This window comes from Erythrolamprus reginae, chromosome 3 (assembly GCF_031021105.1).
Source record: "Erythrolamprus reginae isolate rEryReg1 chromosome 3, rEryReg1.hap1, whole genome shotgun sequence".
Lineage (NCBI taxonomy): Eukaryota > Metazoa > Chordata > Lepidosauria > Squamata > Dipsadidae > Erythrolamprus > Erythrolamprus reginae.
The window spans coordinates 201,080,055-201,100,978 of NC_091952.1; the positions used below are offsets into that span (position 1 = coordinate 201,080,055).

General features: G+C 36.8%; 1 protein-coding gene across 1 annotated transcript in view; it reads left to right on the forward strand.

Annotated features, from left to right (window-relative positions):
* The window catches only part of COLEC12 (collectin subfamily member 12), a 109,797-nt gene that overhangs the window by 9,261 nt on the left and 79,612 nt on the right, over positions 1 to 20,924 (forward strand). Inside the window, exon 2 of the mRNA XM_070749146.1 lies at positions 5,938 to 5,988. Within this exon, the coding sequence (XP_070605247.1) occupies positions 5,938 to 5,988 (51 nt within the window). The remainder of the gene's footprint in view (positions 1 to 5,937; positions 5,989 to 20,924) is intronic.

Below are 20,924 nucleotides of genomic sequence, written 5' to 3' on the forward strand. Positions count from 1 at the left end.
TGCTGGGAACAGAGATCTTTTTACTGATCTTTTTTGCATGAGACAAAAATGAAGAAAGTATGATGAGCCTTGGTGGTGCAGTGGTTATAGTGCAGTATTGCAAGCTATTTCTGCTGATCACCGAGATCGAATCTCAGTAGGCTCAAGGTTGACTCAGCCTTCCATCCTTCCAAGCTCGGTAAAATGAGGACCCAGATTGTTGGGGACAATATGCTTCCTCTCTGTAAACCGCTTAGAAAGGGCTGTAAAGTACTGTGAAGCGGTATATAAGTCTAAATGATATTACTACTTACTCCATGTTGCAACTTTTCCAAATGCATTGATTGTCATACAATGTTAGAACAGCTCTTCAGAGCTCTCTGGATGTCTTGTTTTATTGATTCTCCAGCAATTTCTTCTTAAAATTAATCAGAGCTGGATCATTCCATGATTGTTCAGTTACAACAGTGATGATAAAGTACGTTTATGACCAACCTTTGCTGTTAAAATCTTCTCAGAACTGTAAAGCAAAAGGAAACTGAAGTAAAACCATAAAGACAGCTGTGGTTTCACTTAGTGATTATTTTGCCTAACAATTTGCAGGTCCCACTTATGCTTAATAAATGAGGTCTACCTGTACATGACATTTAAGTACTTTTGTATCAATCATTTAAAATTTTGAAATATTTTAATTTATATTTACAGTGCATTATTATTAAGGCTTAAACATGGGTTATACAAGTATAGCAAATGTCTGTACAAAAATTATGCTACAAAACTGAAGTTTAAGTGCAATGGTTATACAAGAATGTCATTGGCTTCATGAAAATAAATATTTTTTTAACAGGGAAGAAATATTTGAACATAAATGATATGTCTTAATTTTAACCATCCTTTACTGAGAATTAATTCCACTGTATATGGAAGAGCTAGAAAATTTTCCATGCACATATACTGCAACAAATAAACATTATAATTGAATCATTAAATTCAACTATCGTTTTTTCCAATAAGGATCAATTATACTGAGAAACTAGTTAAATATTCTTAAAATGTGCTTAGTAAATTCAAATTCTTCATTATTAACTTACTTGAAACCTCCAGGAAACACTTTACGTCCTTCAGAACAGAACAAGTTTTATACTAAGTTTTAAGATTTACTCATGTAGCTGTGATTAAAATTTCAAAAGCAGTTGGTGATAAAAATTAGGAAAAATTTAAGGGCCACATTTTCTTTAAGGATTCTCAATTTCTGAGTACGGTACCTTTTGTTAGAATCATGTTTGAGTTATTTATATTTTACATGAACTTAATCTTCTTTCATTTGCCAAGAATGACATTAATAAAGCTAAGCAGTGCTATTGTAACAGTCCCACTGAAATCATCTTGAAATCCAAAAACTGACAGACTGTCAGAGAAAGAAAAGGATTTAAATATATGAAAATATAAAAGATAGTTCTTAGCTACCAATTTTCTTTCTTGAGCTCAATGACTCATGTATGGGCATATATACTACATTACATAGACATGTAACATCAGTACAGAAATTATGCTGTTTTACTTCACTTTTTTTGTTGATACAAAGAAATTTGTTTTGGATAGAAATATATTAATAAACCTTTTTTAAGACATTGCTTAAAAACAATATGAAAAATATTAAATCAATTAATTTACTGTTGAATTAGAACTGTAGAGAGTCAAGTTTGAATTCTTATTTAACCACTTAAGTAACTGTAATGTATTATGATGATATATTTCATAAAACTTCTGTTAGCAGTTCAAACTCCATATTGAGGCATGTTTACAATCAGACATTGTTTGCTGGTCACCATCCATTCTGATTCTTATTCCTTGTGTTGTTGGCAAATCAGTTTACTTCCCTCCCCCTTCTTTCCTTAGAATTTACTAAGGAACCTGTGACTCATAGGGTCAATGTTTCAGAATATTTCCATATCTAAACAGAGAAACAGAATGACCACGGGTGGGCAAAAAACAGTGAGAGCGTCTTCCACTACCTGCTGGCTTGCCCATTGATTTTCCTTGGAATCTGGGTGAATGTTTTAATGTTGATTCAAAAATGGTTGCCTTATGATGCACTGTTTTGCCTAACTGAATATTACATTCAGGCATGAGGGTTTAATACTGGTGTATGTAATAAACTTAAACAACTCTGGTTGTTCAATATAGAACTTGCTGAATAATAAACACTTTCAGTTAGACTGACTTAAAATGGATTTAAAAACTTGGAAACCACCTATTTTTGTATCTTTATTTCTTTCTAATTCTTTATGTCTTCATGCAAAACACTGTTTCATGATTATTAATGTGAGAGAGATTCATTTCTCTTAGACTTGCTTGCAGCCATTGTTCGGGCTGAAAATACAGATTGTTCTTACAATCACAATTGAGTCCAACATTTCTGTTATTGAGATATTTGTTAAGTGAGGTTATTTTACCCCACTTTATGACTTTTCTTGCCACTGGTTTTAAGTGAATCACTGCAATTGATAGGTTAGTAACACAGTCATTACGTTTCCCCATTAAGTTTGTCTTTCCGAAGGTCACAAAAGGAAATAACATTTATTTATTTATTTATTTATTTATTTGGTTAGTTAGTTAGTTAGTTAGTTACTTAGTTAGTTACTTAGTTACTTAGTTAGTTAGTTAGTTAGTCCAATACACAATGAGGGTTTTAGTGGGTATATATCTATATACACATAGTAAAATACATGATGAAGGTTATAGAGGAGATACTAATAGTAAAATATATCTAATAAATAATAGAAAAGAAGATATAGGAATAGAACATATCAATGAAAGAATAGAAGAAGAGATATAGGAATAGAAGAAAGGTATAGGAGATATAGGAGAGCAATAGGACAGGGGATGGAAGGCACTCTAGTGCACTTGTACTCGCCCCTTACTGACCTCTTAGGAATCTGGATAGGTCAACCGTAGATAATCTAAGGGTAAAGTGTTGGGATTTGGGGATGACACTATGGAGTCCGGTAATGAGTTCCATGCTTCGACAACTCAGTTACTGAAGTCATATTTTTTACAGTCAAGTTTGGAGCAGTTAATATTAAGTTTAAATCTGTTGTGTGCTCTTCTGATCTTTTGATCTTCTGACACAGCAATGGTCATAACTATGAACCAATTGCCAAGTGTCTAATTTTTTATCAAATGATCGTGGGGACGCTACAAAGATTGTAACTGAAAAGTAGTCATAATTTTCAGTACTGTTGTAACTTTGAATGGTCAGTAAGTAAACTGTTGTAAATGGAGGATGGCTTGTATATATTCTTCACACCACTTCCTTTTTTCATGTTACATAACTTCCAATTAATGTTATAGCTGAATGAATGATTGAATCTAGATCCAATGACCAGTCAAAGCATTTTGTAACATCGCAAGTTGCTCCTTCTTTTTGTTCTTTCATGCTTTTATTTCTACTTGAGGCTCAGATCATTTCAAAGATCCAATTCAAATTGGGAGGATGGTGTGCCTGAAACCAGCCAGAAAGCTTATGTAGTGTTTGTCCAATACAGCCTGAGGAAGCAACTGATCCTTTTGTTATGGGTCACATCTGTTTATTATGACATATTCACCTTAGCTTCTAGTTGTCTGGTTTTGTGAAGCTTATGCTGGCATGAGAAAGCTTTAGCATTTGTCTTAAGCCCTTATTGTTTTTCCTGAATAATTGAATATCCGTTTTTGCTCACAAATCATTAATATTGAATTTCTCAGAATCCTTCTTTGGAACCCGGACAACAAATCTTGAGATTCATGAATGAAACACGAATTTCCTAGCTTATATAACAATGAAACATATATAAAACAATGAAACATTGCATTCTATTTAATTAAAACACATTATACGAGTTTGCCATAATGAATCTAACAATCTCAAGATCTCATCTGACTACAAAAGCGGGTCTGGTTCAGCGGAGGGTTACTCCCAGTTCGGCCTGGTTCTCCTAATTGGTAGCGCTGGCTCCGCCCACCTGCCTGGGACACTTTGGTGCATGTGTAGAAGCATTGTGCACGAGTGCGCACGTGAACTGGTAGCAGCAGTTTTCCGCTACTGGTTTGGTTGTTGATATCATGCCCGGAAAAGCAGCTGATTGTTCCACATTTTGGGGAGCTCATGGCAGGGACCGACATTTGGAAATTTTGTTTTTATATAGTGGCACCAGCCCATTGGAAGAAATTCCCTATTGGGTCATGTTTTTTCTCCATTTCCTTTCCTAGTTATTATTTTCTCATCACATTTAGCTTGAATTAAAATTGTTTTCCTTTATTTATTTATACTTCTCAATTCCTGAATCCTGGCAATTATATTGCTAAGTTTGTGTAGTGTTCTTGGCACTCTTTGTCAGAAGTGGTTGGCATTGTCATCTTCTCATAGTTACTGGTCGTTACTGGCCCCAAATCATCCAGATGGCTTCATGCCTAAGACAGAACTTAAGCTGATGGTCTCCTAGTTCCTAGCCTGGTACCTTTAATCATTATACAAAACTATCTTTCATATTATGGATACATTTTTTTATAATCTATGGTGGAGGGGGCAGTAATATGTAGTAAAGAAAAATATCCTGGAACCACTAATCAACTCTATAAAGCTGCTGAATAGAAAATTAGCTATCTGAGATAAACCCTTTTCCTTTCCTTCGCTTCCCTTCTTTTCCCCTCTTTCCTTTCCTTTTGTTCCATTTCCTTTCTCTTCTTTTCCTTTCTCCTCTCCCCTCTCCCTTCTCCCCTTTCCTCTTTTCCCTTTGCCTTTCTCCTCTCCCATCTCCTTCTCCCTTCCCTCCTTCTTTTCGTCTCTTATGGCAGACCAACCATCTAATTTTTGAGGCAGCTTGGGGTTTCATAGAAACCAATCTACACAATCAACTCTGTTTCATACATGTCCACTTGTGTTGAGATTGTAGCCCGAAGGATTCCCAGTTGTGCCTTGCCCCAGTGACTTTATTTATGAGAATTGTGCCCCAATGCATCTGGAAGGGAACACATTAGTTAAAGGAGTTTTAAGTGAATGCAATCTGCTTGGAGTGATTCAAGTAAAGTGTAGGATATCTGTATTAATTGATATTCATGTGTATATGTGTGAACAAATATTCAATGAACTAAGACTTTTTTTTTCTTTTACTCTGGCTTTGCTGTACGTTGGCTTTTCTTCTTTGTAATTATATTAGTTTACATTTTTGGTTCTGTATTTTAAGGCAGTTCTTCAGATCGTTTTACAAGTTTTCTCCAAACGTCCCGTGCAAATCTCCAAACAGAATCATGAATCTTGCATAATGCCTATCAGATGTAGATATTAAAAAATGATGGCAAAAGCAGTAAAATGGAAACTTGGCAATTTTATTGACCACAATTTTATTTGCACCTAATTTTTGGGAAAAAAAAATCTATAGAAGAATGTCTGAGAATGAATGAGAAACTTCCAACTATCTTACTAGGAGGTCTTCTCTGTTGTTCAACTGAGTTCCTTTTCTCCTCTTCCAAATCAGGATGGAGTTAAATATTTTTCTTTGTTAGTGTTACTGTAGTTGGCAACAACAATATATTTTAAGCCAAATGTAGTTTTCTTTTAAAAATGTTGTTTTGTAAGGAAAACTGGACTGTTACACTACATATTGGACCACCCAATAATTTCCATATGCAGACTGCTGACTGTGACCAGATGATATATTTGTGTATCAGACAAACAGAGCTTCCCGATTAAAACAACCAGCCAGGAAATAAATAGTATGAAGACGGGATTAACATTGATATTTTTCATACTACTTTGTATCAAATGTTACATTTAAATGCAGTTTCTATGCAAAAATTTCAGTTTCTTTGGATGTATTTTTATATATATTTATAGTACATAGCAATATCTAAATTATGTATCCTTCTCTTATATTGACATTTATATAGCATTGATATTCGTACCTTTTTTTTTAACAGACGACTTTGCTGAAGAGGAAGAGGTTCAGTCCTTTGGTTATAAGAGGTTTGGTAAGTTAGACAATATCTTCAAATTTTCACAATATAGACAAAACAATTGCCCAAATGAATTCTCTCTATGTGTTACTTGAAACATGGTTAAAACATTAAAACATTCCTTGCCAATAGAGGCAAGAAATGTGTAATGGGGAGATTGATAAAGAACTTTGGTTACTTCACTGGTGATTGTACAAAATGTGCTTTTGAGAAGCATTTGTTTTTGAGCATTTATTTATTTATGTATGTAAAAGCTTCTACTGTTTTTGCTATTCAAAACTAATGTCATACTAACTATGACAGTTAGTAACTATCATCCAACATTTGTACCATAATTATCATTTTCTGAATTGCAAGATGAGTTGCCGTATCATTAAAAAGTACCTAATTAATTGATTTGCATTTCCATTAAATATAAAAAATATAGCCTTGTGACTTGATCTTCAACAGCATCAATCAGTAACTACTAAGAGTTTCTTATCTCCCCCATGTAAATATGTGGGTGTGAAAGTCTGGCACAGTGCTTCCCAAGCTGAGATAAATTGCCCACAATTGGCTAATGACAAATAAATTCATTTAAATTGACTTGAAAGGAATTTATAATAAGTAGAAAATGCTTTTTGATGCGTTCTGTGTTGGTCCATTGTTAACAAATGGGCATAAATCAAGTGGCAAACCCAAACCTTTAAATTCTGGAAAGTGAATCCAAAGTGAAAGTCACCATCTTTTTCTACCACCTTAATCATGCCCAACTATTGTAGAGAATTTCAAAGCCATGTTTTAATGCTCTTATATTTGATTAGATAGACACACTTTTTAGTGAATACATTTGTCTTTTTGATTTTGAATCTGTGGAAGCTCTTGCTCATTTTTTTCCTATATTAAATTTGTACATAGATAGGAAATAATTTGTTTTTGTGTGTCTCTTTCTCATTATTCAGATTATGTTTCTCTGTCAACAGCCCAAATTCCAATGTAGCTGGAGTCTAGGGTTCATTTATAATGTTTGTTATAATGGGGAAAAGGAATCCTCAATCTGAGTATTGAATTGGCAGTTCTGTGTTAGCAAAAACTTCAGAAGAGAAGGATTTCGGGGTAGTGATTTCTGACAGTCTCAAAATGGGTGAGCAGTGTGGTTGGGTGGTAGGAAAAGCAAGTAGGATGCTTGGCTGCATAGCTAGAGGTATAACAAGCAGGAAGAGGGAGATTGTGATCTCCTTATATAGAGCACTGGTGAGACCACATTTGGAATACTGTGTTCAGTTCTGGAGAACTCACCTACAAAAAGATATTGACAAAATTGAACGGGTCCAAAGATGGGCTACAAGAATGGTGGAAGGTCTTAAGCATAAAACGTATCAGGAAAGATTTAAATGAACTCAATCTGTATAGTCTGGAGGACAGAAGGAAAAGGGGGGACATGATCGAAACATTTAAATATGTTAAAGGGTTAAATAAGGTCCAGGAGGGAAGTGTTTTTAATAGGAAAGTGAACACAAGAACAAGGGGACACAATCTGAAGTTAGTTGGGGGAAATATCAAAAGCAACGTGAGAAAATATTATTTTACTGAAAGAGTAGTAGATCCTTGGAACAAACTTCCAGCAGATGTGGTTGGTAAATCCACAGTAACTGAATTTAAACATGCCTGGGATAAACATATATCCATTGTAAGATAAAATACAGGAAATAGTATAAGGGCAGACTAGATGGACCATGGGGTCTTTTTCTGCCATCAGTCTTCTATGTTTCTATGTTTCTATGTTATGATATTATTAAGGATATTGCATTGGCATCCTACAGTCTCGAAAGACCGTGGTATCATGCTCTGGACTCCCCAGAGCACAAAGCCTGGGTAGTTTAGTATGGAGGATAGACTGTTACCCATCTTCATGTCTCTGAAATAATTTAATGGAATGGCAAAGGCCAATATAATTGGTTCCAGCTACCTCGCAGGAGTACTTACACTTATTAACTATTAATACACCATGTATTTAGTAGCTGAGCTGGACTATGATGAAGTTACTTTGAAAATTACACTTAAGAATATGGCAATAAAAAAGTAATATTTTTGCATTATTTTAGATCTGCTGAGTCCACATGTAATAGTTAAAATGCAACATGACATTTTAAAATTACTAGTCGGCCATGTGTTACTACTGGAATTATAACTGAAAAGGATATTATTTTGTTTATAAAAAAATAAATTTAATTATTACAAAGCTGTTTTCAAGCTACCAGTCTGTCTGTGCAAAATAAATCTCAAACATTAAAAAATTGTAGAATAAATCTGACCAGCACCATTGCATTTGACTTTTCCAATTTTAAGAACATCTTTTTTGGGGTGGGTGGGGGGCGGTTGATATGGTTTGGTGTTCATCCAGATGTGACAACTCATTCATGATCGCTTGTTAGCCAATTGAATTTGTTGTGGGCACAGCCCTTCACCACTGGTTATTTATTATGGCTGTATATGGGCCTTTTGATTTAGACTGCAGCAAAAACAACATACCACATTTCCAGGAACATATTGGCTCCTGTAATTTCCAAAATATCATTTAAGGATTATGCAACTTCCTAATAAATATTGATTCCCCATCTTTCTTCTGGCAAATCACTATATCTGTTATGAAATATGTGTCCAAATTTTTCAAAATGCAAAGATCTTCAGTTAATAAAGATTGGGAAAGAGATACTGTATATCCAGTGAAGGGCTTCCAAAAATTTTACTACCATACTGTGGGCGCCCTGCATTTTCTTTCAACATCTTTCAGTGCAAATGAACTACGACGCCTAAAACACGATCTAAGTATTGCCCACAAAATCATATGCTGCAACGTCCTGCCTGTCAATGACTACTTCAGCTTCAACCGCAACAACACAAGAGCACGCAACAAATTCAAACTTAATATTAATCGCTCCAAGCTTGACTGTAAAAAATATGACTTTAGCAATCGAGTTGTCGAAGCGTGGAACTCATTACCGGACTCAGTAGTGTCAACCCCTAACCCCCAACATTTTACCCTTAGACTATTCATGATTGACCTCTCCAGGTTCCTAAGAGGTCAGTAAGGGGCGTACATAAGTGCACTAGCCTGCCTTTTGTCCCCTGTCAATTTATTTATTATTTTATTTATTTATTTATTCATTTGTCCAATACACAATACATATGGAAGAGAATAGACATGAAGTAATATATATAAAGATAATATGTAAAAATAGAGAAGAAAATATATAAAAGGAAGAAAATATACAGTATATGATATATGAGATAAAGGAAAGACAATTGGACAGGGGATGAAAGGCACACTAGTGCACTTATGTACGCCCCTTACTGACCTCTTAGGAACCTGGAGAGGTCAATCGTGGATAGTCTAAGGGAGAAATGTTGGGGGTTAGGGGTTGACATTATTGAGTCCGGTAATGAGTTCCACGCTTCGACAACTCGATTGTTAAAGTCATATTTTTTACAGTCAAGTTTGGAGTGGTTAATATTAAGTTTGAATCTGTTGCATGCTCTTGTGTTGTTGCGGTTGAAGCTGAAGTAGTCATTGACCGTTAGGACGTTGCAGCATATAATCTTGTGGGCAATACAATTGTCTCTCCTTATCTCATATATCATATATCTTTTGTTCCTTCATATATCTTCTCCTCTATTTTCATATCTTCTCTTTATATATAATACTTCATGTCTATTCTCGTCAATATGTATTGTGTATTGGACAAAATAAATAAATAAATAAACAAACAAACAAACAAATAAAAAAAATTAAAAAAATTGGGTGCTCTGGGGTAGAACTCCATTTTCACTACCCCACTGCCTCCCCTCCCCCAATCCAAGAAGCAGCCCACCCCTGTGTATATCAGGGATGTCAAACCCAGTCTATCATGACGCATCATGACATTTTTTCCTTTATGGAGCCATTGTGGGTGTGCCCTATGTGGGCCATATCTGGCCTGCAGACCATCAGCTTGACAGGCCTGCTGAATATTGTTGGTTCCACCTGAGCAATTTAAAGATTTTCTGAAGCTTCTATAAATAAAGGTCTACAAAAATCACACTTTTTAGTGGTTCTATTATTTTAGGAGGAAAACTAAGTAATATCATTTTACATATTTTGGCAGACACATATTTTGTGCAGTGCCAACTGTGGCTATTTGTTGACAGCATTGTTATATCCATGGAAGACCTATCAATGTGTGTACAAAGTCTGCTTGGAAGTGAATCGTATTGCTGGCTCTCAGATATAGAAATAGAACTACTAAATATGTATATTCTTTTTGTCAGGTTATCAGTCTCAAGTTTTGGAGCCTATATATTTTGAAATTTGTCAGCTATTAAAATAATAGCATGTCATGTCCATATCTGAGCTAATTATCCCAATTATCCTATGCATGTAGAAAAATTACTCCATATGTAAAAACAACAGTCATGTCCTGAGAATATAATCTAATTTTAAAATGCATTTCAGTGATAATTATAATGCTGTCTAATGCATTTGTTTTGTATGGCAGCATGCTGAATATTGAGCAGGAACTACAGCTCCTAAGTAAAAGAGGGCAGATGATACTGATCTTCAAAGTATTATACTGATTGCCTATAAGCCCAATGTAGTACAGTGGTACCTCTACTTAAGAACTTAATTCGTTCCGTGACCAGATTCTTAAGTAGAAAAGTTTGTAAGTAGAAGCAATTTTTCCCATAGGAATAAATAAATTTGTAAAAGCAAATAATGCATGCAAACCCATTAGGAAAGAAATAAAAGCTTGGAATTTGGGTGGGAGGAGGAGGAGATGGCCGGGATTAAAGGGGGAATGGCAGAAAACTGGCCGGGCCTTCGTGCCGATCTCAAATTTCCTGGGAAATTTATCTGGCCTTGGGTTCTAGAAAAGTAGAAAATCTAAAAAAAGTTCTTAAGTAGAGGCGTTCTTAGGTAGAGGTACCACTGTATTTGTGTGTACAGTAAATCCTTTCACAATTTAAGAACCAAGAATGTATAATTAATGCTTTCCCTAGTAGTGTTAAACTCGAGTTTTAAGACTGGTTAGCCCCTACTTGACAAAATTTGAAATAAGCCCAACTTGACAATATTTTGAGATAAAAACAACTCTTTTTTTTTTTACAGTTGTTTGGAATGTAATATGACTCTTCCTTGGATTATATCTATCTTGTCTTTTATGTGGGGTTTTTTTTTCATTTTAAAAAAGCATCTGTGTGTTTTGGCAATGATACAGAGTGTATTTTATATATTGCACTGTCTTGGAATTACTTTATCAGAAGAACAGAATGTATAAGTGAACAATAGTAAAAATGTGAAATAAATTTAATAACTTCAACAAGATTACTCTTAACTACCGGTAGGTGAATCGAATTTCAGCCTTTGCGCTTTATTGCTACTGAGATTGCAATTTCAGAGCAAGTAGACAGCACCAGGTTGTACATTAACTTTCCTGTGAAAGTACCATTTCTTAATGATCTAATTGTGATAACAAAATCTCTGGTTTTCAGATTTTTCTTTCTGAGCTATCATCTGAGAAAAATAGAAGAATAAATCCTACTGTTTGATACAGTGTGATTTATTAAGATCTGTGCTAGAATTTATATATTTTATATAAATTTTTGTTCTGTTCCTACTGTGAATACATTTTTGCATTCTGAATAACACTGCTGTTTAGAATAGATGTGCTTGAATATGTGTTTTTATTTATACATCACCTTCTCACCGAATTGACCTTTAAAATAGAAAACAATATACAAAATTATAACTTTGAATGAACAGAACTAAGATACAGAAATCTTGCAAATCTTACCAGCCATTTTGCTCCTCCAAATAATTTGCACAACTCTAATGCAATACTATTGTACTCATGATAGCCAGAACAACAATCACTTTTTTCCCCTGTGCTGTAGTGTTCTAACCAGAAGATTAAAAAGAAAATAACTGGAGAAATGTATCTTCCTTTGAAGCCCTTTTCAAAGGCTCCTATGATAGCTGGGCTTTGCAAGCAGATGGAAGAATGCAATGCTATTTAGATGACTGATTTGATCCGATCTGATGATTTTTATCTGCTTGGGAATAGTTCTGCTGCTTCTAAGGATATCCTGTTCTAGTGACAGACTGGGATGCTTATATACACTTGGCAAAACCAAACTACTGTATTTGCTGACTCGAGTTATCGTTTCTCTGGTTTGTGAGGTTGATGAAGTGCTTGAGAAAGCATGTTTTCTTATCACCTTCAGATAGCCATTAGTCACAGAGCAGCCTCTTTGAAGTCATCTTCTCTAGATAACAAACTAGAAATGTATGTGCCTTGTTTTTTTCCAGGAAATTGCCACCAGCACTAATCATTCTGTAAGGAAGGCATTTCCTGTTGAGAATACTTCTTGTATTTGTAAAAAAATGATTACTCTGAGATTTGATTCTGAAAATCCCACTGCATCTACTATATGATAATACAGGTCACAATTTTGTTTTATTTCAAGTTGCCAAGCAAATTGAGAAAAATGAATATTTTGAAAAAGCAATATAGTCTACGGGTACAATCCCAGAGTTACATATTAGCTGGAATAAGATCAACGTAACAAACAATGAATAGAGAGCAGATACATTCCACTTTGTAAAAACTCAATTTTCAGTGGCCTCCCTAGAGTTAACAAATTCAAGTTAGTGCCCCCGTGAAAAAATGCTTGGTATGAAATGTAGACATTTTGATTGTACACTTTGATGTAAATGTGTATTGAATCATTCAAACAAGCTTCAGTAGTTTGCTCTTCAGTACTGTACATTTGGTATGTAGATAGCCTACAATTTTGGAACGTTCTGTGTTTATTTGGATAAAATACATCCTCTAATTGTTGTTAGGAATGTGTCATTGCTGGGTTAACAAAAATAGCATCACAATTTTTGGAAGACTATAATAAAAACCAGGTATTTGGAAGAAATCTCATTGATCTTATGGCATGAAAGAAAGAAATGTTTCCAAAATAAAGAAGAACAGGGGCGTTGTACTTACCTGATATGCCCTTTCTCATAGGGTGGAGCTAACCTCCAAGGATGGGAAAACACATTTTATATGTTTTCCAGACTCAGTCCTGATTGGCTAAAGGTAGTATTTTTCCATCCTTGGACGCTAGCTCCACCTACTATGGTGAAGAATCCTTTTCAATTGTAAGATTGAAACAATTTTAGCTTCATGTTTTTATATGATTTCTGACTGAACTAGAGAGATGTGTGATATCTTCACACACGAATGTGCTAGGACAGTGATGGCAAACCTTTTTCCCCTCGGGTGCCAAAAGAGCGTGGGCGCACGCTATTGCACATGTGTGAGTGCCCACACTCATAATTCAATGCCTGCAGAGGGTGAAAGCAGCTTCCCCACCCCCCAAAAGGCCCTCTGGAAGCCAGAAATGGCCTGTTTTCCAACCCAGTAGGCTCATGTTTCATCCTCCCCTGGCTCCAAAGGCTTCTCTGGAGCCAGGAGAGGGTAAAAACACCTTCCCTCATCCCCCGGAGGCTCTCTGGAAGCCAAAAACACCCTCACCCTCTGGGCGAGGCAAAATCAGTTGGCTGGCACACACATGCATGTTGGAACTGAGCTAGGGCAACTGCTTGTGTGCCAGTAGATATGGCCATAGGTTTGCTGTCACTAGGATGACCACATACCCTTAAAGAAAGACTTACAAAAACCAAAAAAGCGATGAGTAAGATTACTCTATGGAAATTCCAGAATTAGGCAATTAAGTAAAACCAGTTTCTTCTTTTAATTTCCCATCTTTTCAGAGCCAAGCCTCAAAAATTGACATACAATTTTTCATTGCTTCTTAGATTATACACACACACACACACATTATACTGTACATTTTAAAAATACTTAAATATTTTCTAATCAGAATGTTAACATCTTCACATAGGCTTCTTGCCTACTGGGTAAACTGCTAAATTTTCAACAATCTCAAAGAAGATAATGTTAGAAGTTAAAAGGCCATTAGCTTCAGAATTGTACATTTATAAAACACCTCTGCATTCTACCACAAAAGCCGTCTTTCAAAAGTCAAATGCTTATTCCAGTGCAGTCCAGAATCACAACTAAGTAACTCACTAAATGATAATCTGAGTCTCAGAACTAGGAGAGTAAATAGTGGGAGACTGACCAAGATGCAAGATAACCTTCTTTGCCAAGAGAGTGTTAAGCCTGTCTCATGCGACTTCTTGACCTTCCTCCTATTCCATTTCATTTTTTGTTCCTTGCTTTGAAATTTTGTCAATGTATTCCTGCCCTAACTAAATAAGCTTTGGTACATTTGCAAGCTTCATCTAAGGTTTCACATAAGTCAACCAGAACCTAATACAGATTAAGAAGCAGGAAATTGAGAATCAGCACTACAAAACTAGTCAGAACCATAAACAAAGTCCAACCAGGAACCAATCTGCTTCAACCGGAAACCAAATTGGATAGACCAATCAAAAGTCAGGACACCTGACATAAAGATATAAAGACAGGAGCCAAAACAGTCCTTCCTTGGTTGCTGATCTGCTCAGCAGACTACCTTGCATAGTTGCAGGCAAAACCTCAATAAAACTGCTATCTATACCATGGTCATTAAACCCTGACAGCCAACATCACGCTTCACAAAATATTTTGTGAATATTTTATTTGTTTGTTTGTTTGGTCAATTTGTCCGAACTCCCTAGGGATTCTAGGCAGCTCACAACGAAAAATATAATCCAAATAATGCTCACAATCCAAATGATGATGATGATAATAATAATAATAATAATAAAAAATTTATTGTCATTGTCAAAACAACGAATTGTCATTGGCAACGAAAGTCGTGTGACACCCAGAGACCAGTCCCACCATACATAAAATTAGAATAGGTAAATTTAAAAATAGAATTAAAAATAGAATTAAAAAATAGAATAAAATGTCCCACCCACTACAAATTCCCCACTAAATATACTAAATAAATTAAACCATTAAAACTGATTGTATTTTGAAATTTTTTAAATATTTTTTTTCTTCTGAACATGCGCAGAAGCTGAGTTTCTGGTACCGTGCTTGCGTCGGCATCTTGTTTCAGTCTTTTTGGGTGTATGTTGATTTTTTTGGCACTGTGTATGCGCAGGTATGCAGCCATGCAGAGCAACCATGTGGTGTAGGAGGAAGTGAACCAGCAGCGATGTAAGTTAGAAACCACCCCTGCAACATATACAGTATTTTCTTCACTAACAAGGATGGACATGTATTTGGGAAGATGAACAGATCCAAGGTTTCTGTACACTTCCACAATTGTTACAGGAACAAACTTCTCCCACATAACCATACAAGATCCTGCTTAGCTCCCTCTTACTGGGCCCATTTATTCTGAGCCCAACTCAAAATTTTATCTATCAGATACTAAGAATATTCTGCAAAGAGGCCCTGTACAGCTCCTTCTCATTAGCAGCGAATGGATCATGTTAAAAAAAGACTACTAGCCAAGTCTCTGCAGATGCAATAAGAGTGGAGAAATACATACATTTTGCCACTCTAGTTGTCACAAAAGAATGTCTAATGTACACAATGCTCTTTTAAATATGTGGCATTCTGCCTATACAAGCTCAAATATGTTATGTGATAGCATGTTTTAAGTTCATGTTTGTTTCTTCTCAATGCTCCTTTATAAAGACAATACTTTAGCTTTTGAAAACTTGCTTTTCTTCATCATAAAAAGTTATGGATTAGCCCAACAGGATTTGTATACATAATTTGAATATGATGGAATCTTCATTTGGCCTCAGAGCGGCAGTATTGATAGCATTAGAGCCCGAACTTCCATATGAACTTTCCCAGTAGCTTCATAAAGATATTAAACAGTGGAAGAGAGAAAACATCCATTACACAAGAAAGCAAACACTAAATCAATCTCTCTCACACTAATAATACCTGGAATCACCCACTGAGTTAATATTAGAACCGCTGCAAAAATAGAGCAGGCCTTGTAGGAACTCTAATACAGAGGTCTTCAAACTTGGCAAATTTAAGACTTGTGGACTTCAACTCCCATAGTTCCTCAGCCAGCTTTATTTTGCTGGCTGAGGAATTCTGAAAGTAAAAGTCCACAATTTAATTTTAATTTAATTTATTAATTTTAATTTAATTTATTACATTTGTATGCCGCCCTCTCCGGAGACTCGGAGCGATTCACAGCAGTAACAATAATTTAAACAAATCTAATACATTTAAAAAACATCTAAAAACCCATTATTAAAACCATACAACGCATACCCAAACATAAATAATATAAACCCAGGGGCTCAATTTCCCCATGCCTGATGATAGATGGTGCTTCTTCAGTAACTTACAAAAGGCAAGGAGGGTGGGGACGGTTCTGATCTCTGGGGGGAGTTGATTCCAGAGGGCTGGGGCCACCACAGAGAAGGCTCTTCCCCTGGGGCCCGCCAGACAGCATTGTTTAGTCGACAGGACCTGGAGAAGGCCAACTCTTTTGGGACCTAATTCGTCGCTGGGATTTGTGTGGCAAAAGACTGTTCCACAAGTCTTAAAGTTGCCAGGTTTGGGTACCCCTGGTCCCAGCAACTGATTAGATTGCAAAGAGTTGACCTGCTACGGGTCCCATCAGCCAAACAATGCCAACTAGTTATTGAAATGGATGTCCAAGTGCTGCGTTTATGTTGGTTGAGGCAGGCAGGATTCCTTTTTGGGTACTGTTTAGTTCGGTACCATTTGTTGGGGGACCAGAGAAAGGGAGAATTTTGCCTTCTCTTTCTGCTCAAGATCCCAATGTACAATTGGTGGGCCCCTTTGTGACCCAGAATGCTGGACTCAATAGGCTTGGCATGGCTCTTCTTATGTTCTTTTGAAAGTCTTCTCTGTTGCAGCCCCAGTCCTTTGGAACCAATTCCCCCTAGAGATTCGTACCGCCCCCTCTCTCCTCGCCTTCCGAAAAGCACTAAAAACACACTTATGTGGGCTCTCCGCTCTGGCCATTAGTATGCATGGCTGATGACTGCATATTGTTTTATTGGGTTTTAATCTTTCTATTTGTTCTTAATTTATGTATTGGAGTATTTTAATTTTTGTAATGATTTTACCATTGTAAGCTGTCCTGAGTCCACTAGGAAAGGGCTGGCCTATAAATCATATAGATAGATGGATGGATGGATGGATGGATGGATGGATGGATGGATGGAAGGAAGGATAGGACAGGATAGGATGGATGGATGGATGGATGGAAGGATGGAAGGATGGATGGATGGATGGATGGATGAAAGGAAGGATATGATGGATGGATGGAAGGATGGATAGGATGGTTAGGATGGATGGATGGATAGGATGCTATGCAGCTGAATCATTTTCTATTGCAGGTTTAGTGATCTTCCCCAAAAGATTAGAGTAGTGGGCTACAATTATGAAACGCTACTAGATCCAGAAGAACCTATAAAGGAGTGGGTACCCCTCAGCCTCCTTCAAAGCTGCCGTTATCTTCCATTCCATAGTGAAGCATTGACAACTTCCTGGATCTAACAAGTCACAGATTTGCCAGCTCTGTGTCGGAGCCAGGAGAGTTGGATGGAGCCTGCAAGGGGCATGCTTCACTGGATATCCCCCACGGAATGCAAATTTCACATGCAAATTCTTTGATGGAATCTGACAAATGTTTATGTAAGTTGGCTAAAATTATTTATAAGTAAATACTTCCAGAACTTCAGTGTTATTCTAGTTCATAAAAGGGCTGCCTGTATCTCCCTGCTAAAATATGCTTAACTCCATCACCACCAGCATTCGGTTTTTGTTGACGTGCGGTTTAATAAAACAGAATGAAGTATTATTTTTCTCTCCCGTGTTTGATGTGTATACTGCTGAGGACAGCAAAACCGAAGAACAAAATGCCACAAAGCACGGACAAGCTGAAGCTATAGAAACAGTTGTGGTTAGTGGAGGAGCCTAATGTTTCCTTCACTTGAAAACTATTTTTTTTAAGACATGACAAAAAGCAACCAGTTGCTGTTTCCAAGCAAAATGATGCTGAAGGATTTTGGTTTCTCCCCGTCTCCCCCCATTATTGCAAAATGTGTATGTTGGCGTTTCGAACATATTCTTTAATAGTGTATAGTTACAGTGATGAAAGATGTTGTTTGAAAGGTCAGTTGCTCCAATTGGCATATAAGCCCCTCTCTGCTTTGATTCGAATTGCTTCAGTTTATATACTATTTTTAAGTTCATCAGAATGGGGCATGCGATACAACTGCATTTTAAGACAAGGTTAAAAACATCTGCAGTTTCAAAACAAAGTCCCTGGAGAGAGTGTTAAATCCAGAGAGTGCTGATCTGTTTCCTGTCTTTGTTATGATTTCTCCACCGTAACTGAATATCCTTCTGAGTTGCAGCAAATAAGAATTATCCTACTAGGTCTGTATCAGCAGGCCAAGAATTGCTGGCTTCAAATCCAGCTTTTTACATACTTCTTTTTACATACTCCTCCTAATGAGCTTTCAGAATCCCAAAACATACTTTTATTAATTTATGTTTTAAACTCTACTGTCAGCACATGCTTTGTGGACAGTTGCTATCTTTTACTTTCATTCTGCATTGGTTGCCGATCAATTTCCGGTCACAATTCAAAGTGTTGGTTATGACCTATAAAGCCCTTCATGGCATCGGACCAGAATATCTCCGGGACCGCCTTCTGCCGCACGAATCCCAGTGACCGATTAGGTCCCACAGAGTTGGCCTTCACCGGGTCCCGTCGACTAAACAATGTCATCTGGCGGGTCCCAGGGGAAGAGCCTTCTCTGTGGCGGCCCCGGCCCTCTGGAACCAGCTCCCCTGGGAGATTAGAACTGCCCCCACCCTCCTTGCCTTCCGTAAACTTCTTAAAACTCACCTCTGCTGTCAGGCATGGGGGAATTGAGGCATTCCCCCTCCCTCCCCCGGGCCTATATAATTTATGTATGGTGTGTCTGTGTGTATGACTGGTTTAATAATGAGGTTTTAAAATGTTTTTTAAATTTATTAGATTTGTTATGAATTGTCTTATTGTATGCTGTGAGCCGCCCGGAGTCTATGGAGAGGGGCGGCATACAAATCTAATAAATAAATAAATTCACAAATTTCACAAACAGATGCTTTAATTTGGGATATGTATAGGTCAGTGATAGCGAAACTTTTTTGCTTCATGTGCCAAAAGTGTGTGTGTGTGTATGCCCACACACGTCCAGCCCCATTCCTTCCCCACACACTCATGCGCATGCCCCATGCTGCCTTGTGCATGCGCACAATCCCTCCCATTCCTTCACATGAGCATAGGTCTCACTGAAGCTTGGAGTGGTAGAAAAAAACTTGCTCCGAATGTTTCTTTCAGGGTTTCTTTCATTGGTCTACTTGCTCCAAATGTTTCTTTCCAGCCCTAACCAGGTGCTAACAATGTTCCCAGCTCTTAGTGGCTTGCAAACTCTTTCATTGTTACTCTCTGTGAAGAATGTTTTTCAAGTCCTAAGTCTTTGCAGGGTTTTTTCATTGCTCTACTTGCTCCAAATGTTTCTTTCCAGCCGTAACCAGGTGCTAACAATGTTCCCAGCTCTTACCCGCTTGCAAACTCTTTCATTGTTACTCTCTGTGAAGAATGTTTTAAAAACCCTGTGTTTGCAAGTTTTTTTCTTTTGCTCTACTTGCTCCAAATGGCCTGAATGATATGTATGTATGTTATTTTTTAAACTGTTTTTTAATATTTTATTATGTTTTTAAATGTATATTCTATATCCTGTTGTAAGCTACCCTGAGTCCTTCGGGAGTTGGGCAACATAGAAATACAATAAATTAAATTAAATTAAATTAAATTACATTTTTGCCAACTCTAACGGGCTAATCTGATGCAGTTTATATTTAAAATGTCCTGTTTAGTAGACAAGACAAATATTTTTTAGTGGAGACTTCACTAAGCATGATCTTTTATAAACCTGTTCTATTTTGTATGGGAAATTCCTGTAAAAAGTTACAAAAGATAGTAATAGGTATGGTAGGTTCTCAGCAGATTTCTCAGGGATGTCAATCTCCTATGCACCTGACCTCCTTGGCTGTTCTTATTAAGGGTTAAATGCTAGATTAAGTTTTAAAAATAATTTTGGGATGAAGGCAGTGACGGATATCTCTGTATCATTGCTAAGCAAACTCAATGGACATTTATATAAAGACTCCAGCAATGGTAAAGGCCTTAGGCTAGAAACCAGAAGAATGTGAGCGCTAATCCCGCTTAAGCATGGAAGTTTGTTAAGTGGCTTTGGACACCCTCTCTCCTTCCCTCCTTCACATTTATGAACTTCAGAGAATGTAAAGCAATCGAAAACTAAATTCAGGTCATAAGCATAGGCATGATTTCACTTAGCAATCACTTTGATTAACAACCACGTTGCCAGTTCCGATTGTGATTGTTAAATGAGGATGACTCTTCCATACAATGGGAAAACCCCTGGTCCTTTGATGTTCAACCTCAGCACATTGTTTTCTTCTGTTGATTGGTGTGTGTGTTTGTGTTTGTGTGTGTATTTGTCGTTTTGATGCATTCCAGATACTGTATATTGGGAGGAAGGCTGCTGGACAGCTCCTGACCACATTATTCTTTCTTGAGAAAGAGGCAGTATATATGAGTTGGGGTAGGGAAATAGTCTTCTTCAGCACAGGTGAGATTTTATTTAGACTTGCTCTGCTCGGAACACCATGGTCCAATTGCACAGGGACAATTGCTAAGATTTCCCAGCTTGTATAGGGAAGATTGAAAAGCTTGGTGAGGTGGTAAGAGTTGAAGAACAGCAGAAACTAGGGAGGAGTTAAAGTCTTAAAAGGGGTCAGAGAAAACACAGAGCCCTCCAAATGCTGTTGAACTTCAATTCCCAACAGTGGTACAGAACGCTGTAAAATATATGTTGTTGTTGTTGTTGTTGTTGTTGT